Source organism: Podarcis raffonei, chromosome 10 (assembly GCF_027172205.1).
Source record: "Podarcis raffonei isolate rPodRaf1 chromosome 10, rPodRaf1.pri, whole genome shotgun sequence".
In the NCBI taxonomy this organism is placed as follows: domain Eukaryota; kingdom Metazoa; phylum Chordata; class Lepidosauria; order Squamata; family Lacertidae; genus Podarcis; species Podarcis raffonei.
In genome coordinates, this window is record NC_070611.1 from 53,398,701 (window position 1) to 53,424,107 (window position 25,407).

General features: G+C 43.1%; 1 protein-coding gene across 1 annotated transcript; it reads left to right on the forward strand.

Moving 5' to 3' along the window:
- Positions 1-1,838: 1,838 nt before the first annotated feature.
- Positions 1,839-25,320, forward strand: LOC128421894 (protein mono-ADP-ribosyltransferase PARP12-like). Its single transcript, XM_053405197.1, has 12 exons — positions 1,839-2,299; positions 4,491-4,626; positions 9,251-9,518; positions 11,264-11,365; positions 13,554-13,677; positions 14,938-15,115; positions 15,862-15,982; positions 19,609-19,705; positions 20,659-20,740; positions 21,805-21,935; positions 23,994-24,145; positions 24,468-25,320. Exons 1-12 carry the CDS (start codon positions 1,950-1,952, stop codon positions 24,725-24,727), a joined length of 2,001 nt encoding a protein of 666 aa, XP_053261172.1. The 5' UTR covers positions 1,839-1,949; the 3' UTR covers positions 24,728-25,320.
- Positions 25,321-25,407: the final 87 nt, after the last annotated feature.

Genomic DNA, 25,407 nt, shown 5'->3' on the forward strand with positions numbered 1-25,407 from the left:
GGCAACAGTTTTAATTTATCAAGTTTCCCCTAAAAAGCGTAAACCTGGATTAAATTGGGAGGGGAGCGATATGTGTTCACATTTTGATGCCTAGGATATCATGTGAATTTGGCAAAAAACACTGATCCCACAATAAACCCACTTTTGAAGCTGCATCTTTTTGTTACTCAGACATTTAACTTTTCTGAGGGCACTCAGCCTGGGAGATGACAACACTAGAAACCCACACTAACAAAATGTTAGCCAGATGTTTTCAATAGCCAAAAATTAGGGCAGGGAGCAGAAAATGGGGCCCAATCATGCTAAAGTGGAGTATTTGCAGCAAACCTCCACTGAATAGCTTTTGTTGGAATAATGATCCTTTGGCCTTTTCTGTAATCATAAGTATAAAAAGGTAAAGGTACCCCTGACCATTAGGTCCAGTCGCAGACGACTCTGTGGTTGTGAGCTCATCTCGCTCTATAGGCTGAGGGAGCCTGCGTTTGTTCGCAGACAGCTTCCAGGTCGTGTGGCCAGCATGACTAAGCCACTTCTCGCGAACCAGAGCAGCGCACGGAAACGCCGTTTACCTTCCTGCAGGAGCAGTACCTATATTCTTATCAAATGCTGTGTTATTCTAAGCCAAATGTTTAAGCATTCTATCTGATGCATAGGATCTTTGCTCACACTAATGTCTGACTTCAAACGTAAGTTGTGAGAAGGAATCAGTTCTTTAAAAGTATTTCTTAACAATCCATTAAAAGTAGGTTTCTGCTGCTGAAATATTTTCCATGCATCTCCCTCATGTTTTGGTCTTATATACTGAAGCAAGTGTCAAGACCTAAGTGGCTGGCCATTGGTCTTATAACTTCTGCTTGGGGCTGCTAGATGTAATTGATTAATTTGTGTCATTGCTTCTGTGTTGATTGTAGATTTACTCCTTAATTGTGTAAAAGCGTTCAATGTGGTGCAATGCAGACTTATTCAGAAGTGAGTTCCAAGGAGTTCTAAATAAAGGAGCACAAGACTGCAAGCCCTGGCATTTTCCAAAAAAGTACACATTTGCCTGAGCACAAAAAAACTCAGGGAAAAAAGAAGTTATTAATGGTGATCATTGGAGTGCAGCACTGTGCATGTCTACTCAGAAGTAAGCCACTATGGTGTAGTGGTTTGAGTGCTAGACAAGGACCAGGGAGACTGATTCAAATCTCCATTCAGCCACCAAGCTCACCTGAGCTAGTCCCTATCAGCCTAACCTACTTCACATGGTTGTTCTGAGGATAAAATGGAGGCTGTGTGCTGCCTTGATCTAGTAAATGAATAAAACAAAGTTCACATGAATCCAATGGGATATTCGCCAATTAAGTCTGTACTGCTCAGCGGCAGGAAAAACATCAGGAAAAACTTTCTAACAGTAAGAACTATTCGCCAGTGGAACAGACTTCCACGAGAAGTGCTGGCCTTTCTTTCATTGAAGATTTTAAGCAGAGGTTGAATGACCATCTGTCTTGGATGCTTTAGTTGAGATTCCTAAATTGCAGGGGTTTGAACCAACTGAACCTTGGGGACTCCTTCCAACTTTTCAGTCCTATGATTCTACACAGAGCACACATGAGAGCAAAATGTCCCGGATTCAATCCTGTATGAGCGCGCCTCTTGCTTGAAACCCTGGCCAGCGGCTGCCAGTCCGTGTACACAACACCGAGCTAGATGGATAAGCAAGCCGCGCCTCTTCCTTCGCTCCGTCGCCCTAGCAACTCATGGCTTTCGGTTTCGTTTCTCCCTCAGGCCGGAGAGAGATCACGAGAGGCAGGGGCGGAAGTGGAGAGGTGGGGAAAGGGACGGTGGTCGTCGTCTCCTAGCCAAGGCGGGAAGCGGGCGGGTCTCCTCCTAGTAGTAGCGGAGGAGGAGGAGGAGGAGCAGCTTCGCCGGGAGCGCCGGCCTTCTGCAAAAGCTGACCCCCAGCCAGCATGGACCGCTACACTTCGCAGAGGCTGGCCTCCCTGGCCCTGCGGGAGCTGTGCACGTCGGGGGGCTGCCTGCGCCAGGACGAGCTGTGCCGGCGCGTGGCCCTCGGCGTGAGCGCGGAGCTCCTGGGCCCGCTGTTCCAGGACGCGCGCAAGTTCACGGTGGTGACCCGGGAGGAGGCCCCCTCGGCGGCCGAAGGAGGAGGAGAAGATGGAGATGCCCAGGTCGTGGTGGCCACCACCGGGGCGCGGCTGTGCCCGGAGCACGGCAGCGGGAAGTGCCAGGGCGAGTGCCGGCGGCTGCACGTCTGCCGCTACTTCGTGGGCGGCGGGTGCCGTAACCTGGACGGCAGGTAAGGCCGGCGGAGACCCCCTTCAACCCCCCCCAAATGCTTCATCGGCTATGGGAAACGGCTATGTATAGTGAATACTTATCTACTTTTAAAAATTTTCACCTTCTTTATTTTTCTTTGTTCTTTTTTTCTGATATCTTTCATTTCACTCCTTTATTGTGAATAGCATTTTATTGAGGTATAAATAACTATAAATATGAAAAGAGACAAAATATTCTCTAACTTTTTTCCTTGGTTATATGTATTTTCTTTTTCTTTTCTGTTTTCTTTTGTTGTAAATATGTATGTTTTCTAATTTGTACTTAATAAAAATATTTAAAAAAAACAAAACCCCAAATGCTTCATCGCCGGCGTGTTTGTTCGGAAGCAAGACGCACCCCTCGAGTTAATGGGGTGGTTGTTTTTTACTCCATAGGGAGCGTCGTCTAGGATTGCCGTGGGTGGGGAGGGGAGGGTTACTATCCAGGAAGGGGGTCGTGCAAGCGTGGCAGCGACCCCACGCCCTCAAATACTAGGGTTGCTATTGAATGAGCTTTGTTTGGACTTGCTTCCGGGTAAACTTTTGCGCCCAGGGTCGGGACTGCAAGAGAATTGCGGTGCGTGGACGGGAGAAGCTGAACCGGTTTGTAGATCCCGAGCCGTGTAGCCGGATTGGGGCGGGGCGAGGGAAGTGCCAGGCAGCCCCGAGTTGTTGTTCAAGAGAGAATGTTTGAGCTGTGGGGGGCGAGACTCCTCCATCTTCCCCGACTTTTAATTGTGGGGCGGAGCCTCTCTTGCTACCATTGTTCGAAGTCCTAATCTATACAGTAGTTTATGTGGACGTGGAAGGAAGTACAGTACGGTTTTAAATGTTGCCTTTTTTGCAGTCTGTTAGTACGTGCAATGGAAATAAGTTTGAGTTTACCTTCTGTAGAGGGTTGCATAATTAAAAAGAGGACACATTTGCCGACTTTTACTTTTTACTATGGAACACCATGAAAAGGAGTACGTGTCCTGTAAAAAGAGGACATATGGCAACCCATATGTGAACATACTTTTACCAAAAGCAAACTTTTGAAAGAGACTGGCTTTCTTCCTTTTGCCAGTATGCAAATCATTCAGGTTTTTCACTATAAAAATTAAATTTGGTGGTCTTTGGTAAGGTGTCTTTGTCATTTTAATTTAATTTTTAAATGGAAATATTTAGCTTGCTTTTGTTATGCCCAATTCCCAAAGACTTAAATGACCAATCAAAGGACAGTTTGTGATTCTTGCTGCCATTAGTTTTACAGTACATCATGTTTGCATACTATTATTAATGTCTTTTTCTCTAGACGGGACTCAAGGCAACTGATAGATAAAAATGAGAACTACTGAAAACGTAGGGGGAAAAAAACCTCAAAACCCTAGCAGGTTCCTATAAGGGAATGCAGTCCTTCAGATAGTTTGGACCTAAGCTGTATACAAGTACTAATACATAGTGCTGTAAAGGAAATTGCAACTTTGGAGTTCATGAGTTGTTTGTGGCTGCTAAAACTACCACCATCTATCTTTCTTTTTCGCTGTGTTTTTACCTCCTTGCTCAGGAGATCTTAAAACATAATGTGAACTCATTTTCCATGTTAGTCTGTTGCAGCAAAAACAACAGCCTTACAATGTCTTTAAAAAATAATCTTTTAAAATTATATAAGCCTTTGTGAGACAGTCCACTTCATTTTGCTTGAGCTCATGTGACACTGCTTGCTTTCTCCATTCATTTGTCCTGTCCTAATCATGCACTTCTCCTTTTTCAGGCATCTCTCGAATTTAGGGTAATTCAAGATGATGAAACTTGATAAATTGGGCTCTAAAAAACAGAACCCGTAGTTTTACCTTCAACCTGTTTTTAACTTACAACTTTTAAAATTTTGATGTATATTTTATGTTCTGTGGAAACCCATTTAGAGGTTTCAGCAATTAAGCTGTATATAAATTTAAAAATATATATATTACCCAAAATGCTGTTGGACAAAGATTGCTGAAACTGTAGTCCTATATGTACTTACCTGGGAGTAAGCCCCAATAAACACATTGATATTTATTCCAAGTAAATCTGCATAGAATTGGGCTGCATGATTACCTTTGACTATGAACAACATGCAGCTTTAGTTCATCTTTGATGGTAAAAGCAGAATGCAATTACAAGCATGTTTAATGTTTTTGAAATTTACAGGAAGCCATGCAAGTTCATCCATGACTTTCATTCACCCCATAACCTCCCTGTCCTAAAAGAGCATGGGCTCGAAAGCTTAAAGGATGATGAATTGTGTCAGCTTCTGCTTCAGAATGATTCTTCACTCTTACCTGAGGTGAGGACTTTCACTCATGAATGATGATACTTTTAATGAATCTAAACAACCAGTGAGCATACCAGATATCTGAACCTTTGGACCCTTCAGGAACTTGATTAGAGAACTCCAGCTTGTACTTCTGTTAATTTATTTTAAATGAAAGTTAATAAACCATGTAGCTGCGGTGTTCTAGCAGCTATTGTAAACTTGAGATAGCCATTATAATGTGTGAGCAAAACTAACCAGCATGTTGTGATTTGAGTTCAATGTGTTTCTTTCCTGGTGCAAGGAATGTGCTTTTTGCTTGGCTTAGAGAGATAAGGAAAAGGTTACAATATGCCCTGCCTAAAGCATTGCAAGAATGTGATGAAATCCCTCTTTAATGATTTGTATGTGTATGCATCCCCCACATTCTTGAAAAGGATATGTCAGTTGGTTGTGTGTTACTACAGCCTTGCAAGTACAGTGGTACCTCAGGTTAAGTACTTAATTCTTTCCAGAAACTGTTCTTAACCTGAAGCACCACTTTAGCTAATGGGGCCTCCCGCTGCTGCCGTACCGCCGGAGCACGATTTCTGTTCTCATCCTGAAGCAAAGTTCTTAACCCGAGGTACTATTTCTGGGTTAGCGGAGTCTGTAACCTGAAGCGTATGTAACCCGAGGTACCACTGTCCTTCAGAAATTACTAGCGCAAATGCATGCCTCTTCGTTGGTTATTTTTGGTTCCAAATGGAAGGAGCATGTTTGGTAAATCTTCACTGCCTGATTGTCAGTATAGGCAATTGGCTGTTTACAAGGCTTTGTTGTTACTTAAGTTAGTTCTGCAGCTTATGATACTTCTGATGTGCTGGAGATGTTCTCCACTTCAGAGTGGTGGAATACAGTGGAGAAGTCTTCACAGTTGCTTCCTTGCACCTGTTTGGCACTTCAGTGGCATCAGGTTGGCCACTGTCAGAACAGGATTTTTGTTCATTAGGGCATTCAGTGGCCTTAAATTGAATTTAGTTGATCTCTGCTATTATGGCTGGTTCTCTTTTGTTCATTTTTAGGTGGTTTATTTTATTACTATACATTTCTGCCCAACAGCGTCTCAAGGAAATGTACAAGAAGAAAAAAAATTAGGGCAGATTTAAGATTATAATACCTTGAGTTCAAGCACTAGTAGTAAAGGCGATTGCTGGGTTGCCTTGAAAAACCATATTGAAATTATGAGTGGAAAATAAAAATATAGTACAGTGGTACCTCGGGTTAGGAACTTAATTTGTTCCGGAGGTCCGTTCTTAACCTGAAACTGTTCTTAACCTGAAGCACCACTTTAGCTAATGGGGCCTCCTGCTGCCGCCGCGCCGCCGGAGCACAATTTCTGTTCTCATCCTGAAGCAAAGTTCTTAACCCGAGGTACTATTTCTGGTTTAGCGGAGTCTGTAACCTGAAGCGTATGTAACCTGAAGAGTATGTAACCCGAGGTACCACCGTAAATAAAAAAGTTTATATAAAAAAATTTAAAAAATTATTTATATAAATATAAATAAAAAAAGCTCAAGGGCCTTGGTGTAGCTGGATTTCTCATAATGAGAAGTAGTTAAGAGTCATTGGAAGTGTATGTTTAATAATGAAATGATGGTAAGGAAACAGCTGTCGCTCAGTGGTAGAGCATCAGCATTTTATACAGAAGGTCCCATTTTTGATCCCCAGCAGCTTCAGGTACGTCTGGGAATGTTTCCTGTCTGAAATCCTGGAGATTGCTAGGCAGTACTTTGTGAGAAGGACCAATGGTCAGACTCTATATAAGATGTATTAATTGCCACAGGATGCTATGATGGGCTTTGCCATGAATATTTGGAGGAAATGGGTCTACAAGTGCTTACTTCTTAGCAGCAATAGCTGGGAATGAAATGGCCATGATTGGAGGCAGGGTGTACCTGGAGCTGGTGTCAGTTGCCATTTTGCCTTTGAACTTTCTTGAAATCTCACTGGCTGTTTAGTCCAAGACAGGGTGCTGGCTAAAATGTGCTGCTCTTGTAATCCAATTACTTCCATGTGTTTTAATGATTTTATGTACTGTGGATGTAGATTTTGGTGCAAACTGTAGTGTTTTCAGGTGTGTTGTCATTGTTCTGAGGGGAAAATAAAATAAGTAAGTTGGAATGGAAGGCAAAGATTGGCATCTGTGGCGTGTCATCTCTGCTTCACATTTGCTCAAAAGTAGAGGAGAAATCATCTTGGGGGTTAAGCCAGAGGGCCCTTGTTTCATTTTAGTAATACAGTGCTATTTTTCTAGAAAAAGTGGTGGTGGAACTCACCATGAACGTCTCCCTTGCTCTCTTAGAATGGCAATGGTGCCCACCTGAGAGGTGTCACAACTGAGTTCTAACTGGAAAAAAAGCCCTGGTAATAGAGATGTGAAGCCTCCAGCCGCCCCCCCCCCCAAAAAAAACCTGGGTTGGAGAAAAATTTAATCCACCCTTTCCAAGACTTTACATTTCTAGTAACAAGTATTCTGTTACAGAACATCTGTTGTGTTTGAATATTACTGTTTATTCAAGTGAGTTAGTAATGAAAGTTATCTAATTCTGCCTGGCAGCAAGGGATAAAACTTTGCAGCTTGCTTCCTCTTAGGGCGTAGGCAGTGTTTGAAACAGATATATAAGCTAATTGCCAAATGGCACCTTAAAGCTAGGTTATGATCGTTGCAATGGAACGTCTAGGCACCCTTTTTTACCATGAAATTTGTTATTTATTATCAAAGCAGTATACAACACATTAAAACATCAAATAAAACAAATTCAAGCTTTAATGAAGATATTTTAGATCCTTCTCTAAGTGACATATTGCCTTCCCCATATCTATATACCTACTTAATTTATAGATCTGCCCCATAGCAGATGTCCCCAAGGAAGCCAGTGTGGTGTAATGGTTAGAGCAGGGGTCAGCAACCTTTTTCAGCCGTGAGCGGGTCCACCGTCCCTCAGACCATGTGGTGGCCCGACTATTTATTTGGGGAAATGGACAAATTCCTATGCCCCACAAATAACCCAGAGATGCATTTTAAATAAAAGCACACATTCTGCTCATGTAAAAACACCAGGCAGGCTCACACATAACCCAAAGATGCATTTTAAATAAAAGGACACATTCTACTCATGTAAAAATACGCTGATTCCCAGACTGTCCGCGAGCTGGATTAAGAAGGCAGTTGGGAATCATCTGGCCCACGGGCCTTAGTTTGCCTACCCCTGGGTTAGAGTGTCGGACTAGGACCTGGGAGATCAGGGTTGAAATCCCCACTCGGTCATGAGGCTCACTGGGTGACTTTGGGCCAGTCACAGCCTCTTAATCTATCTCACAGGGTTGTTGTAGGGATTAACTGAGGAGAGGGGTGAACCATGTGCTCCCTGGAGAAAAAAGTGGAAAATACTGCATTTTCTGGCGTATAAGACTACTTTTTAACCCAGGAAAATCTTAACAAAAAGCGGGGGTTGTCTTATGCGCCGGCTACAGCAGCATCTCCTGCAGCAACTCCCCACCAAAGGATAAAACAACAGCAAATTAAATCAGAGGACACCAAGCTCTCTAGATGAAGCAGAAATATGCTTGAAAATTGGCACCAGAAGCCCCCGGCCACTGGGAAGTGGAGCGGATTTCCAAGCCGGACTGGAGACTGGTTTTTTTAATTTTTATTTAGTGTGCGTTGGAAGAGGGGTAGTCTTATATGGCGAGTATATCTCAAACTCTATATTTTAACTAGAAAAGTTTGGGGGGGGTCTTATACGCCCAGTTGTCTTATATGCCAGAAAATACGGTAAATGCAATAAATAAGCTCATTTGCTTACCTGTGTAAGAAAGCTGGAGAGGCCAGCCAGGTGGAGATGTCCATTGCCAATCTGGCGTCCAGAGATCTCCATGTGGTGCCTGGGGGAATTTTGGAACACTGGGCTGAGTAATACTGACACAACTGAAAGCCACAACTGAAAAGTCACCATGTTGGCAACTAGATTTGTAATTCTTAACATACTGGGCCAGTATGATAGGTTGGTAATGACACACATGGCAGCCCCCATGACTGCTGATTCTAGACACAGAAAGGAGGAGTCCAAGAAAGCCAAGTTACTTATTGCTCAAAAGCTTCTCTCCACAGATTTTGAGAATTCGTCATTCCTAATACTGTCATAGCTTCTAACGCTTGAGCTCATGTAGCCAAAACAGCACCACCCATGCACAAGAAAAAGGTATGAGCAGACTTGAGGTTATCCCCAAGGTTTCCAGTTATGCAAAAATCCTTTGGGCGGGGGGCAGACAGCCCATTATAACTCATTGGCATGGAATGTTGGCTGACTAAGTTGGGATGTGGAGACTGACAGCCAAATGGGAGGAAGTATAGAATGAAGAGACAGGAAAGGGAGGAGACACTCCGAATCAGGCCAATAAGGACTGAGCATGTTCAGTGAGTGCTGTGACAAGACAGAAAACAGATATGAATAGAATGGAGCTCTGATTTTGTTACAGGGCCACATTCGCGTTGCTCTTGCTCCTTGAAAACATTTAGGCATTGCTACTCCTGTGTTTACATCTTACTCTAGTCTATTTGCTTTAAATGAATTTATGTGTCTTGATTTTTTCTTCTCCTCCTCTTTGTTGTTAGATATGTCCATACTATAACAAAGGGGCCGGACCCTATGGATCTTGTACCTTTAAGAAGATCTGTGTCAAACTCCACATTTGTCAGTACTACCTCCAAGGAGAGTGCAGGTTTGGGAGTACCTGCAAGCGCTCACATGACATTACTAACTCAGAGTGTTACGAGAAGCTGGAGAAGCGAGGAATGAGCCACACCACGATCACCAAAATTCCCTTGATCTACAGGAATGCATATGACATCAAAAATAGCTCAACAGCATCAACTAGCAGAGGTAGAGTGCTTCATTCTCTTTTATAACACTATAGAAATCCCCAATATAGCTAGTACAGTAGCTGCTACTCACTGTGAACGTCAGGAACAGAAGGTTAATAATTATAATTATAATAATTTTATTATTTATACCCTGCACATCTGACTGGGTTTCCCCAACCAGATCAATATAGAAATGCTGTAAATATATTGATAATCTTTTGCCCAGTGAAGGAGATGGGGAGGCAGGGTCTGTAGCTACTGCACTGTGAGTTTTAAGAGCTATCTTGGCTTGCCTTCTAAGAAAGGAGAAGAGAACCTTTCAGATAAAATAGTGGGGCCATGTGACCAATTATTAAGTTGGCCAGCAGTTTGGAATTGTGAACATAGGAAGCTGAGTTGTACAGGAAGAATAAACAATAAAATGAGTAAAAGAAATATGGCATAATAGTTGGAGACAGAACACTGGTCTGTTTCAGCTAATTGGTCTTTTTCACATAAAAGTAATCTAGAGTCCTTGGGAAGAGTTTTAACAACAAAACTTCTTTGTGGGCTGTAGCTAGCTTCTTTAAATGCACCTCTGACTGATAAAAGCTCATTAACCAGAGCAGCTGCTTTCATCATGAGTTCTTCATTGTGAACATGACCTAATGTTATATATCATATACTTTTTCAAAATATGCAAGAAATACCCTTATAAAGGACGCAAATAAGAAATTTCACCCATTACATTCTTCCACTCTTCCCAGGGCTAAAACAGCATAACCACTACTTTCATGAAACATAATTTGTAATAGCTGTGAACCTGCTACCTCCTGTGACTAATTATTAGTAATTGGAAACAGATGTTACAAGAATGCAGATTGGTCAGACTTACTGTTGAGTCCATTAGGATTTACAGAGTTCAAACGTAGAAACCCGGTATGCCTCACATTTACGTAATGTTACATGGGGATCTTGCCCTTTGTACAAAGACCCGTGTACTTGTTCTGTAACAAAAAAAATCTTTCTAGCTCCTCAGGAGTAGGCTTGCATTAATTAATTGGGCTTCCATGATGTGTGCAGAGATTTTGCTTTGATGCTCACAAAGCAAACATTCTAGTCTCTTCTAGTTTGTCCTATATACGTTAAAGGACAAGGACATAATAAGATGTATAACATTAACTGATTGGCCAGTAGTGGAACTTTTCGATAAAAACCTGCCATCTACAGAATTGAATTCATTGTTTAAGTTGTAATGGTTTTGCACAATATGAACAACTGCCACATTTAAAATATCTAGTAGGAATGACTATTATTTAAGCACTGACTTGAGGAAGACAACTCTAACTGGGTTTTCAGATCTCGAAGTACTCAGGAACCCAGAGCAGTCAAGATGTTTATTTATTAAATTTGTATACCTCTTCATCTGAAAATCTCAGGGTGGTTCACAACATAAAAATACAAAAAGAAAATCCAAAATACATAATAAAATAAAAACAAACCAATAACCCCCTTCCCACAAACACATTAAAAAAGCCATACAATGTTCATCAGCTGGTTATACAGAAATGTTTTCACCTGGCGCCTAAAGATATGTAATGATGCTAAGAATATGCTAAGCAAAATGTTAGAAGAATATTCATCATACCAGTTGAAGATTACATGGAATAATTTTGGGTTATAAAGCCTGCAACCCACTTGCACGGGCTTTGTAGTCCAATTACCAGGTGCAGTCCTCAGGTTGCGAAACACTGAGCTAGAGTCTGTGTTTTCCTGCTTTCTCAGAAAGAAAATTGAGCAGCGGTCAGGTACCATCAACCACAAACAGCAGCGGAGATTCAGATTTTATATGCTTATACCACATTAGGAAAAGTTGTAGCTTTCAAGGTAAGTGAAATAAAACCTGTGGTGGGTTCTATCAAGCTTTTCTTTTGCATGTGTGTGTATGTATCACTGTCCGTCCCCCGCCCCCCCTTGTTTTTATGCACTTTCAAACCTTGCAGAAATGACCTATTGCCATCATTCCTAAGAAATTATGATTTAAGCTTTATTATTTATTTCGCCTTGAGCCACTTGAAAAATAATGTCGGCTAGTTTGCTAGCCTCTCTCTTTTACTTGCCCCTGCCTGCAACAGATGTACTTTGAAGACGATCCCTTTACTTTATTCTGTACGTGAGCATATGAATTGAGTGGTGTCTCTTAAATTGCCTGACATGGACTATATGCAATATAGATTCCCCTTATGCCAGGGGTGGGGAATCTCTGGCCCACAGGCCAATATTGGCCCACCAAGGGAGTCCAGTTTGGCCCATGAGGCCATTTCTCCTCCAACCATGCCATCATTTAAATCCTCTGATGTCAATGTGTGACATCAGATACTGGCTGGGAAGGAAAGTCTCAGTCCTGCTGGGTGCTGGTTGCAAGCACATTGCCTGTGAAGCAGGCCCTGGCAGAGAGCAAGATGAATGAAACCCTTCATCAGAGAGTATAGTATTGCCGGATGCTGCTTTGCCAGTGTGTTACCCCATGATGTCAGATGATTGACGTATAGGTGGCCCCACTCACTTGTCATTGTTGACCCACAGAGTGGCTGGAGACAAAGATCTGACCTGCTTGGTGGAAGAGGTCCCCCATCCATTTGTGATGGGAAGGTATTATTTGCAAATATTTAAGCATCCTTGCTATTCTGTTTTCTATCGTGTTGATTTATTAAGTGTTTACTAAACTTACTAGTTTACTTTTGGGGCTTAAAACCCCAAACCTCTATGTTAATGGCCCAAATTAAGACCTTGTTATACCAACTGTTCAATATTCTCAGTAGACAGGTTACATTAAGTAAAATGTTTGAATGTTGAATGTGTAAGTTTATGTCTAGAGCAGCGTTTCCCAAACTTGGGTCTCCAGCTGTGTTTTTGGACTACAGTTCCCATCATCCTTGCAATTGGTCCTGCTAGCTAGGGATGCTGGGAACTGTAGTCCAAAAAAACAGCTGGAGACCCAAGTTTGGGACACACTGGCTTAGAGGTCATTAGATGTACTGCTGGATGTTTAATGGTTCTTGTATTTTTATTTGTTTAAAAACAAAAGTTTCAAAAAAAATTCCCTCTCTCAAACCAACTTTAAATAAAAATGTGCTGCTCTTCTGTTACTCCTACAGTAGCATTAAGTTTCTGCACTTCAGCACCATATGGTAAATGGCTGGCTGTTAGATTAACTTCAAGGTGACTAAGCTGCCCATATGACTCACTGCAAAGTAGGCAGGCTGAATTCTCAGCAGACATCAGGAGAATCAATTCTAATAGAGACAGGGAAGTATTAATACCTTTATACTGGCAGGGCTACATCTGGACTATCATGCCATCAGCAACCATTGCACTTGGCTGCTTTGGAAGGTGAGTCAGCAAGACCCTCTCCCAGAACTGCTCCAGCCATTCCACGCGGTTGTTATGTAACTGGTTTAAACAATATCTTCAGCCTGGCTCGTGTGTAGCAATATCTGGCTCGTGTGTAGCAATGGGGGAGTATAAACCTGTCCTCCCCCTTGGTCCATCTGGAGATGGCATGTTCCTAGTGGTCCTAAAATCCAAATGCTTTTACCTGTGCATAATATAACCTGTAGGTCAGTTTTGGGTGTGCTGTCCTACATTCCATGCCATGAACAAGGTCCAGATGATAGGTGCTTACCTTCCTCTTCCCTTGCAGTTCCTTTTTCCTTTTGTGTCATGTCTCTTGGTTTGCAATCCATTATTTTAAATTGCAAACCACCTTGAGTGCTTGAGTACACCGTATGAACGTAATAACTTTACATGACAAATGTCTTGGTTGTATTTGCATGTTTAGTATGAACGTAGACAAATCAATCCTAAGTGAGCCTTGGATTTACAGGCTTCCCTCTTCTCAACTGGATGGAGACAACTGGAAAATTCTGAACACCTTGTCCCAGCTTTCTCCCTGCAAGCATTTGTGGTTCGCTTCACATTCTGTGTATTTAGCACCAGCCCCATAGTGTTTCTTCTGTAAAGCCCACGGGTAGATGGCCAAGGGTTTTAACACAACTTGGTTTTATTTGTCTAGATAAGTGTATTCGAGATCACTTCCATTTGCCATACAGATGGCAAATACTTAATGGGACCCAGTGGAAAGATCTGAAGGATATGGAGAAAATTGAACAGGCCTACTGTGACCCCGTTATTGACAGGTATAGATACATTAATAATGCGTTCTAGTTTGGCTCTGAATTTTAGTGATACAGATCTTTTTGCTGTTTGTTTAAATTTTCTTTAGTAATTAACTCTGCTGGTGGATTACTACTTGAGTGTTTTATTTTGTCTTTTTAATGGCTTAACTGCTTTTGTAGTGCACAGAGCCTTGATTTAAGCTGGTGGGAAAACATTTGAAATCGGCTTAGGCTTCATGTGGGGAAAAGAACCAAAATGCATTGTGTGTGTGTTTGGGCTCTTTTAAAGGTATATTTGTGCAGTCTTAGAAGTCATCTTAGATTCATGGAAGTTTCTCCCCCCCCCCCCATCTTGAGGTTGAAAGGGAGGGTTCTAGGTCTCAAGATGGCAGAATGAGACTTGCAGTTGTGGCATCTGCATGCTTTTTTAAGACTTGGGATATGATCTGACTTTAACCGTGAATAATATCCCACTGAAAGTGAGGGCAGATCTACACTGTACATTTAAAACAAATTCAACACACATCTGAAGCACATGCCTTCCCCCAAAGAATCCTAGGAACTGTATACAGTGGTACCTCAGGTTAAGTACTTAATTCGTTCCGGAGGTCCGTACTTAACCTGAAACTGTTCTTAACCTGAAGCACCACTTTAGCTAATGGGGCTTCCTGCTGCCGCCGCGCCACCGGAGCCCAATTTCTGTTCTTATCCTGAAGCAAAGTTCTTAACTTGAAGCACTATTTCTGGGTTAGCAGAGTGTGTAACCTGAAGCGTATGTAACCCGAGGTACCACTGTATTCATCTGCACAGAGCTACAATTCCCAGCACCCTTAACAAACTACTGTTCCCAGGATTTTCACGGCAACATCATTACAGAACTTCATGGACCTAGTCAAAATTGACTAACTATTCCTAACTATTGTTAGGAAGAAAGCTAGTTTGGGGAGGGGGAAAAAAGGAATAGTGCTGCAGCAGTAGCCAACTGGGGCAGTTCATCTGTGAAAAACAATCTAAGCTTCAGGGAGTTTTGGGGAGAAGCACACCAGCCTCCTGGAAACTTCTTCATGAAAAAGGGAGAATTTGCAGCACAGCGTCACTGCTTTAAATGCTTTTAACAATGGAATTACTCTTGGTTAAGGGTGGAATAAAAAAAAATCATGCTGGCCTGCAGAAAGTAGCAGATCTCGGCATTATTAGTAGTAAAGAATATTTAGTTCTTTGGAAATCTTTCAAGTGTACTCTAACCACCCCCACCCCACCCCAAAACCCAATTGTGCACAGAATTGTCTACAACAGCGCTGCAGACATCGTTTTCTCCAGTATGACTTGTGGCACCGCCAAAATTAGACGGCTCTCCACTGCATCTTCTGTGACCATGGCGCCTCACTATATTCTCACAACTGATTGGATCTGGTACTGGAAGGATGAATATGGGGTGTGGAATGAATATGGAAAGGAAGTAAGTAACATGGGATCATGCTGCGCTGAAGCAAGTCATATTGTGGTGACCCTTTTTGAGCATTGTAAACTAGTGCAGATAGACAAGCTTGAAATCTAGTTGGCATCCCTCTCTCAGCAATTGTCTTGCTTCACAACCTGCTTCAACATTTTTCTGCGTAGTCTTCCTTGAAGTAGATCAGAACTCTGTTTAAGACCACACCTGTGGGTCAGATTTATTTATTTGGAATGTTTCTGCCCAGTCCTTCAGTATTGCTGTTCCCAAAACAAAATAGGAAGCATTTAAAAAGCAAAGTGCAACAAATAAAGCAAGAATGGTACTAAACAAAAATAACCAAGAGCCTTCTTGATGGTGTTGCCACTGTTACAGAAGGTTTTCCCCAAGGAGGATTACCTGGTGCTGCCTTTGCAGTCTTTGTGGTGCTAATTGAAGATGTTTTTAGTTTCTCAGGCTTTTAAATAACAACTTCTGACAGTGGAGTTTGTACCTTTCGACTACCTGATTTTGCCCATCTTTGAAAATCTACTCCACTTAATGGAGAAACACTGTCTGTCTTTCTAGTCATTCCTTGCCTCTCTAACGTTCTGAGCAATTGTTGCAAATCCATCCCATGCATGCTTGCTTATAAAGGGCGATTATTATTTTTTGTACAGTCCAGTAGATCTCACGCTTTAGACCCCTTCGCTCAAAGAAAGTTCTTGGCTATCTATTTTTAAAAAGGGATGTGATTTCTTCTCTGCTGCTAGGATGTTGATCACTCTGCAGCCACAGTGTCCTGCTTTGACTTGGAAAAAGCCTATCAGTCTGAAGCGTCTCCAACACTCACGTTTTCAGCTGGAAAACACAAATACGAGCTTGATTTCAAAGGTAGGTCTCATTGAATCAACTGAGGTGTGCTTAAATGCAATCTGCTGGAACAGGGGCAAGGAACACTTTTTGGGCCTGATTTGGCTCGGCATGGGTCCCAGTTTTGCCCAGCTGTGAGGTGTTCTCAAAGTAAAGGAAGGATTGAACTCTGATTAATAAGAATACACACAGAGGCTTGAACCAGCAAGACTCTGGGAAGGGTGTGTATAATAGTCTCTGTCCACCCCCTGGCCCAGGTCGTTTTATTCACAAAAGAACTTTTTACAGAGTGTTCGTAAGAACCAATCAGATTTCTTCTGAGATTTCAACAAACCCCACTTGGGGACAAAGTTAAACTACCAAAACTAATTAAGCACGCATACTTTTGGGGTAAACAAAACAGAACTACAAAGGAGTGCATTTGGCAACCCCAGAGGTGATAAACAAGCAATATACATGATAAGAAGGATGGCCAGGAAGACAGCGATCATTATCACCTTCAGGTGAGATCTGTTTCCTGGCCCTAAGATTAACATCCTAAGATTAACATATCAGAAAAGCTGCGTCAAAGAAACTTGCCCACTATCTTCATGGCCCAGGATGCCTGCCTGGTGAAGCAACTGGAAGCAACTGGGCTGCATACGTAACTTGTCAAGAAAGAGAAATGGGCAGTAGAGAAAATGGCCAGAGATGCACAGGGTTGTGGGATTATTGTCAATGAATTAAACCCAGTCAACACAATGCATTCATCATGGACACAATGGCTTGATGCTTATTTTATAATTCCTCATAGTAATCCCACCTGACCCCACACTCTGGATATTTGCACTCTTACACACCTGCTGCTGGAACCGGCTTCAAATCACCACCCATTAGTTGATAGGTGGTGACTTCCAAGTCTGCTGATCAGCCCTGCACAGGGCTCTTCGTGAGTCCCAAATCCCATGAAACATAGCATGATGTCATTGTGACATCAGGTGATTGACAGGTGTGTGACCTTGTCATATTTGGCCCATATTTGGAGGTAGGGGAGATCAGGATCTGGCCCTTACATGGTGCTGCCATATACTGAGCTAGACCATTGATCCCTCTAGCCTGGTTGTTGTTGTTGTTTACTCGTTTAGTCGTGTCCGACTCTTCGTGACCCCATGGACCAGAGCACGCCAGGCACTCCTGTCTTCCACTGCCTCCTGCAGCTTGGTCAGACTCATGTTTGTCGCTTCAAGAACACTGTCCAACCATCTCATCCTCTGTCGTCCCCTTCTCCTTTTGCCCTTCATCTTCCCCAACACCAGGGTCTTTTCCAGGGAGTCTTCTCTTCTCATGAGGTGGCCAGAGTATTGGAGCCTCAGCTTCACGATCTGTCCTTCCAGTGAGCACCCAGGGCTAATTTCCTTAAGAATGGAGAGGTTTGATCTTCTTGCAGTCCATGGGACTCTCAAGAGTCTCCTCCAGCACCATAATTCAAAAGCATCAATTCTTCGGCGATCAGCCTTCTTTATGGTCCAGCTCTCACTTCCATACATTACTACTGGGAAAACCATGGCTTTAACTATACGGGTCTTTGTTGGCACGGTGGTGTCTCTGCTTTTTAAGATGCTGTCTAGGTTTGCCATCGCCTTTCTCCCAGGGAGCAGGCGTCTTTTAATTTCATGACTGCTGTCACCATCTGCAGTGATCATGGAGCCCAAGAAAGTAAAATCTCTCACTGCCTCCATTTCTTCCCCTTCTATTTGCCAGGAGGTGATCTTTCACCCTCATTAAAAGGTTCTTTAATTCCTCCTCACTTTCCGCCATCAAGGTTGTGTCATCTGCGTATCTGAGGTTGTTGATATTTCTTCTGGCGATCTTAATTCCAGCTAGGGATTCATCCAGCCCAGCCTTTCGCATGATGAATTCTGCATATAAGTTAAATAAGCAGGGAGACAATATACAGCCTTGCCGTACTCCTTGCCCAATTTTGAACCAATCAGTTGTTCCATATCCAGTTCTAACTGTAGCTTCTTGTCCCACATAGAGATTTCTCAGGAGACAGATGAGGTGATCAGGCACTCCCATTTCTTTAAGAACTTGCCATAGTTTGCTGTGGTCGACACAGTCAAAGGCTTTTGCATAGTCAATGAAGCAGAAGTAGATGTCTTTCTGGAACTCTCTAGCTTTCTCCATAATCCAGCACATGTTTGCAGTTTGGTCTCTGGTTCCTCTGCCCCTTCGAAATCCAGCTTGCACTTCTGGGAGTTCTCGGTCCACATACTGCTTAAGCCCGCCTTGTAGAATTTTAAGCATAACCTTGCTAGCGTGTGAAATGAGTGCAATTGTGCGGTAGTTGGATCATTCTTTGGCACTGCCCTTCTTTGGGATTGGGATGTAGACTGATCTTCTCCAATCCTCTGGCCACTGCTGAGTTTTCCAAATTTGCTGGCATACTGAGTGTAGCACCTTAACAGCATCATCGTTTAAAATTTTAAATAGCTCAGCTGGAATATCATCACTTCCACTGGCCTTGTTATTAGCAGTGCTTTCTAAGGCCCTGGTAATGTATACTTAGCCTGGTAATGTATACTTAAAAAGCTCTCCATAGCAGAGGTCCTTCCTAGCCATGTTATCTAGTATCTTTTTTTTTTTACTGTAGATGCTGGAACCTTCTGCATGCAAAGCATATGCTCTACCATTGAACCAAGGCCACACAATGGCCACATTCAGATGAACATATTTCCGCCTAATAAGCGAAGGTATGAATGAGCCTTGTGTCTCTGCATGCAGCCCTTTACTTAGGTGAGCAAACAAAATCAGGTGGACTTCTTCCAAGCCATGGTATTCTTGCTTGTTCTGAAGTTTGTAACCATCATTTCCTGGTTTGGACTATAGTCAGTTGTTCCTTGGTTCATTTCAAAGAGAGAGGAGAAGCGGCTGCATGCATAGCCAGAAGACTAATTCATATTTTGTTAAGCCAAGATAGAATAAAAACCCTCTGCTCAACAGGAGGGATTATTCTGTTTATGAGATGGCGGTGGTCTTTTCTAGGTGTTTAGATGGCTTCTGTGATACATGTATAGAATGGACCTTGCATGGAGATCTATCTTCTAAATCAGGATTTTGTTCTCTAGAGGTTTTCTGGCTCTTCTCGGTTTTAAGTTATAAATTGGAACCATTGGTATTCAGATCTCTGTTAAGAGGGAACATAAATGACTTTGGCAGCAGAATACGTTTTCAAATGGAATAAAGGTTCTTCTGTATGTAAAGGTAAAGGGACCCCTGACCATTAGGTCCAGTCGTGGCCGACTCTGGGGTTGTGGCGCTCATCTCGCTTTATTGGCCAAGGGAGCCAGCGTACAGCTTCCAGGTCATGTGGCCAGCATGACTAAGCCACTTCTGGCGAACCAGAGCAGAGCATGGAAACGCCGTTTACCTTCCCGCCGGAGCGATACCTATTTATCTACTTGCACTTTGACGTGCTTTCGAACTGCTAGGTTGGTAGGAGCTGGGACCGAGCAACGGGAGGAGCTCACCCCATTGCGGGGATTCAAACCGCCAACCTTCTGATCAGCAAGCCCTAGGCTCTGTGATTTAACCCACAGCGCCACCCGCATCCCTCTTCTGTATGTAAGCACTGTTAAATATTTCTGTGGCTTCCCCCTCCTCCCCAGCCATGAAACAGAAAAACCTGCGTTACCTGACAGAACGAAGTGTTCGAAGACGACCGAAGTTTGTGTCTGTAAAGGAAGTAGAGAAGAAGAAGAAAAGGTTGGTGACCAAAGTCTGTACTGTATAGAGATTATGCACTACAAAGGACATCAGTGAGGATTTCAGGGAAGAAAGAAGCATTTAATGCTTGCTGTCTGCCTTTCCCATTGTCTCCACAACCTGTAATAAGGCCTGGCCACTGTGGGTGTTCCAGAGTTTTGAGTTCAACAATAGAGAACAAAGAGCACAGAGACAGAACCTTTGAATAAAGGAAATCCTAAAACACCTAAAGAGCGTTTTGCAATAGTTGAGGGAACCAACCAATCTCAGTATTTTGTCTTCTAGGTTTTTCCCTCCTTCCTGTTGTGGACCTTTATTTTAAGTGAGAGGTCTGCAACTGGAGGCCCCTGGGGGAGAGTCTGTCCTCTAAAGTGAGCCAGTGTAGTGTCGGGCTAGGATCTGTGAGACCAGGGTTCAAATCCCTACACAGCAACGGTGCTCACTGAGTGACCTTGGCCCAGTCACTCACTCTCAGCCTACCCTAATTCACAGGGTTGCTGTGAGCATAAAATTGGGAGGAGGGGAACTCTGTAAGCTACATTGAGCTCCTTTGAGGAACGGTGGGATATAAACATAAATAAAGGATTCTGGAAGGAAAAGAGGTGTGGAGAACTTCGGATCCATGGCAGGAATGTGCCTTTAGGCCTGGCCCAGCTCTCATCACTTGCTTTTCAAACTGACTTCTTAAGAAACTTGAGGTGCTGATCAGGGTTTTAACCACCTGATTAGTACTGTAGACGGAGAGGTGGTGATTCTGGCACGGGTGTTTTGCTGAACAGGAGCTTTAATTCCTCCTTAATTTAATTGGTGTCTTTACGCTTTATTTTAAGACGATATTCAAAACTTGAATGTGTTCACTCCGCCACATATTCAGCAGGTGTGTGTTCCCCTGACAGCTTAATATTAAATGTAAGCATTAATGCTTAATTGCCTGATTTCTTCCCATTGCAAAGTGGGGCCAAGCAGTCGACAGGAGACAACGCGCACATTCCAGCTCACTGGGACCAGTCAGCCTTGCCAGAACTTGGATATAAGGTAGGATACTCTGAAGTGTGTGGGGTCAGGCTGTCCCTGTAATGCCTCAATACGCAATATGACATCTTCCCTACTGACATTGTGTCCAGGCACTGTACAAGGTGATGATTAGCTTCTGCCAAAGGGAAAGGGCAGCTTTAGCACTCTCCTTGGCTGATTCTATGCTCCAGAACTATTCGCTTTTACTCACATCTTTTCAGATTAGTTTAGTCTGATTATTGCAGAACCATAATTTGTGTTTTGGCAAGGTGATAGGATGAGAGATGTGCATTATTATCTATTTCCCTCCTTCGTAGCTTTCCTTTTTATCCCTCATGGCTTCCATAAAGAGATATCTAACCTATCCAGTAAAATTCAAGAACAAAACCAGTAAAATGGAACATTGGGGATCAATGTTAGCAGTTATTTACCCCTTCAAAGAATATAAATGTTTTGCCAGTCTCCCAAAAGTCAGGAGAAAGGAGAGATGCATTAGCCAAATGATTTGTGGAGATGCAAGGGGTGTGTGAGGATACATCATTAAATACTGTCTTTGAAGGGCTCCCTGACTTGATAAGGGTTCCCTGACTTCTCCCATTCAGGAAGCCACTGCACCAAAGAATTAGGGTAAGTGTAGATGAGAACTCTGTGCCTTGCCATTCAGAAAGGTAGCTAAAAGCCTACTGTAGGATAGCAGGGCTTATATCTGTGTTCCATATCTAGTAACATCCTGTTGCTGAACAACTGTGTTTACAAGGAGCACTTCTCTCAAGCCTGATACCTTCTGTACTCCTGAACCAACAGATAAAGGTTAAAGAATAACAAAATAGGTCATATTTTAAGAACGATTCAGCATCAGTAATCTTATACCTTGCCCCAGAGATGAGGATGATCCAAGAGATTGTCCTTTAAGTGTCTGGTCAAAAACCTATCTCTCCTCCTCCCCCCGCCATCAATATTGAGGGGCCCTGCACCTCTGGCCTGCTACTCCAAATCTTCTCTATGCACATTTGGAATTACCTTTGTTACATGAGTTACTCTTGCTGCCATTTTCATGAAGCATCTTTGTACCTTTTGCCTTGCAGCTGATCACCCTTCTCCCATCTTCCAAGGAGTACAGAAATGTCCAGGTTAATTTTCAGCGCACGATGCCAAATGCATTGATTATGAGCGTCAAAAGAATCCAGAATTTGGCTCTGTGGGAAGTATATCGGTGGTAAGTGCAAATTCATTGCTCTGGTGTTATGTAACTGGGTTTCTCTTTACTTTTCCAAAGCCCAGATTTACTGCTGCGTAGCGGAGATCCAAAAACATTCCCGAGTGCTGGATTGAAGTCCTGTTGTGTTCCTCAGTGTTTAAATACTCAGGCAGTGTTCATAGAATCAGAGAACTGTGGAGTTGGAAGGGACCACGAGGGCCACCTAGTCCAACCTCCTGCAATGCAGGGATATTTTGGTGTTTGGGCCAAGTAAGAAGGTTTAGGACATCCATGCCTAAATTTATTGCAAGCGTCTAAGCTTGGGATGGGACGCAGGTGGCGCTGTGGGTTAAACCACAGAGCCTAGGGCTTGCCGATCAGAAGGTCAGCGGTTCGAATCCCCACAACGGGGTTAGCTCCCCTTGCTCGGTCCCTGCTCCTGCCAACCTAGCAGTTCGAAAGCACGTCAAAGTGCAAGTAGATAAATAGGTACCGCTCCGGCGGGAAGGTAAATGGCGTTTCCGTGCGCTGCTCTGGTTTGCCAGAAGCGGCTTAGTCATGCTGGCCACATGACCCGGAAGCTGTACGCCGGCTCCCTCGGCCAATAAAGTGAGATGAGCGGCACAACCCCAGAGTTGGTCACGACTGGACCTAATGGTCAGGGTTCCCTTTACCTTTAAGCTTGGGATAGATCCAGGACCATGGTGTTGAGGAGGGGCAGGGATGGGGGCAGTTCCAAGTCTTTTTCCTTGCCGTTTCCCCATCTATCCTCCCTCCTTTTTGTTTCCCCCTTGGGAAAACATACACATATCCAACCAGCCCCCTCTGAGGTCTCTGAGATACTGCAGATGTGCAAGTATCCAGGTGGTTGATTTTGCACAGAACTTCCCATCAGAAGCTTTGAACTAGACCATGGTGCATTTTGGAAGTTGGGAGGCTGCTTCGCCACCACGGCACAATGTTTGTGCCTGTGCTTTTGCTCCACAAAGACCCTGACTTGTTTGTGTGTAGATTTCAGTTCTGTTTCTTTTGCAGTAATTGAAACAGGAAGCAAAACTGAAAGTAGAAAATTATGTTGCTGTTTCTTTTCCTCAGAGTTTTGTCATTTTTGCTCTGTATATGAAACCAGTTTTGATAATCTGATCCAAGTGACTGCTTCTCAGTTTTGGAACTGGGTTCACATTGTTATAGGAATATATATGTGCCTCTCATAAGTGGCCACTATGTTTTCTACATATCCTGATTGGCGACATTTATAATGCTATCTGGCGCCATGTCAGAATACAGGAGAGTTGCTCTCTTGATTATTTCTTAATCCAAGCACATCCCTTTAGACTTGAGGTGGAAGAAAGTGATCTTAAGATACTCGAAAACAACTTCTGACAGGCACCATGCATGCATTTAGTTATTGGATCTGAGCTCAAAACACTGTTGAATTGTGCAAAATCACATTAGTGTGGCTGGGTTGGGCAGTTGGAAAGGAACAGGCAGCCTTATACAAAGCTCCTGTATTAGTTATGAATGTTTAGCCTCTTGCACCAAAACATCTGATGATGACTTAAGAAATGTGTGATTTACTTGCTTATTTACAGTGCAGTCCCAACCATCCATACCCAGAAGTCCTGTTGAATTCAGTGGGGCTTATTCCTGTTGAATGAAGTTAGTGGTACCAGGGTTGCAGCCTTACTGTATGTATAGACTGCTTGGATCTACAAAGGCTTCCATAGTGGTTTGCAATAAATAATCATAATCATAATAATAAATAATGTGTAAAATCTAAGGGCCAGTAGGCAAAAAAGCAAGACAGAGCAAAACATCAGCGCAAAATACCTTTCTTAATCTTAACTGCTGAAGACGCAAAGTAGAAAACACATGTTTTCATTCACTGAGAAGATGGAGTTCTGAACAGATGGGGGCACTACAGAAAAGATGCATCATTGATGCTATCTGGAGCAGGGCTGCATTGGCAAATCTTGAGCCCTGGGTTGATGAAGCTTATGCTAAAACAGTGCTCTCTCTTGTCAGATCCTGGGTGTTTCTGCATTAGGGAACTTTGAGATATTTGCTTCTTTGTAGGCAGAAAGAACAAATGAAGAAGGCAAATGGGGGAAAGGATGTGGATGAAAGACAGTTATTTCACGGGACCAAAAAAGACCACATTGATGCTATCTGCCAGCAGAACTTTGATTGGAGGATCTGCGGCGTCCACGGCACAGCCTATGGCAAAGGTAACTTCATTCTGTTAAAACTAAGAAGGAAAAGTGGATTGTTTATAATTTAAGGGTGGGGAAGGGTGGTTTGCAAAGAACGGTGAGACTTATAAGGAAGTATGCTTTAGATTGCAGCCTTAGAGGCAGGACAGTGAGCAGCCTGGATGGGCAGCTGATGTGAGAAAACTTGAAGAACATTCTACTTTTTGGCCTTACAGTAAAGCTTCTATTGGATGATTTGCTAATGTTACATCTGCCGTACCACCTTGAACTAATAGTCAGTAGCCTTACTCTGTGCTGCTTCTTTTTTGTCTCTTTCCACTCCCTCTCCCCTTTACAGGAAGCTACTTTGCAAGAGATTCTTCATATTCTGATAACTACACCAAAAGCAATTCTTCTGTCAAGACCATGTTTCTGGCCAGAGTGTTGGTTGGGGAGTTTACGAATGGTGTGCCTTCCTACCTCCGCCCTCCTGCCAAAGACAGCCAGAACTCAGTCTTCTATGACAGTTGTGTGAATAGCACCCAGAATCCATCCATCTTCGTCATTTTTGAGAAGCACCAGATCTATCCCGAATACCTCATAGAATACAGAAATTAGGAGGAACTTTACTTTGGAGCGTATAACATTGCTTATCTGTCTTGCGGGCTGCTTTCAGCAGACATTTTATATTAGGAATGTGGTGTTTTACTTATTGAGATACAGATATTTTAAAAGTGTTCCTGGTTAATTTGGGCAGCCTTTTTAAAAACAAACAAACAAACACCAAACCATAATTGTTTTAATGTAAGTTCCTGACACATCTGTGGGTGGTAAGCACCTCGTTAGAAAAGACCTACTTTCTCTTTCACAGGAGGCAATGACTTCTTTGAGATGGTCTCAAAGCAATTCTTCCTTCATCACGGCTATTATTTTATTTGTGAGCATAAGATTTGATTGATTAATCATACAAGCTTTAATTGACTAAGACTATGTTAGTGAGAGGGAGGCGGGTGGCGCTGTGGGTTAAACCACTGAGCCTCTTGAGCTTGCCGATCAGAAGGTCGGCGGTTCAAATCCCCGCGACGGGGTGAGCTCCCGTTGCTCTGTCCCTGCTCCTGCCAACCTAGCAGTTCAAAAGCACTCCAGTGCAAGTAGATAAATAGGTACCACTCCAGCGGGAAGGTAAACGCCATTTCCGTGCACTGCTCTGGTTCGCCAGAAGTGGCTTAGTCATGCTGGCCACATGACCCGGAAGCTGTACGCCGGCTCCCTCGGCCAGTAAAGCGAGATGAGCGCCG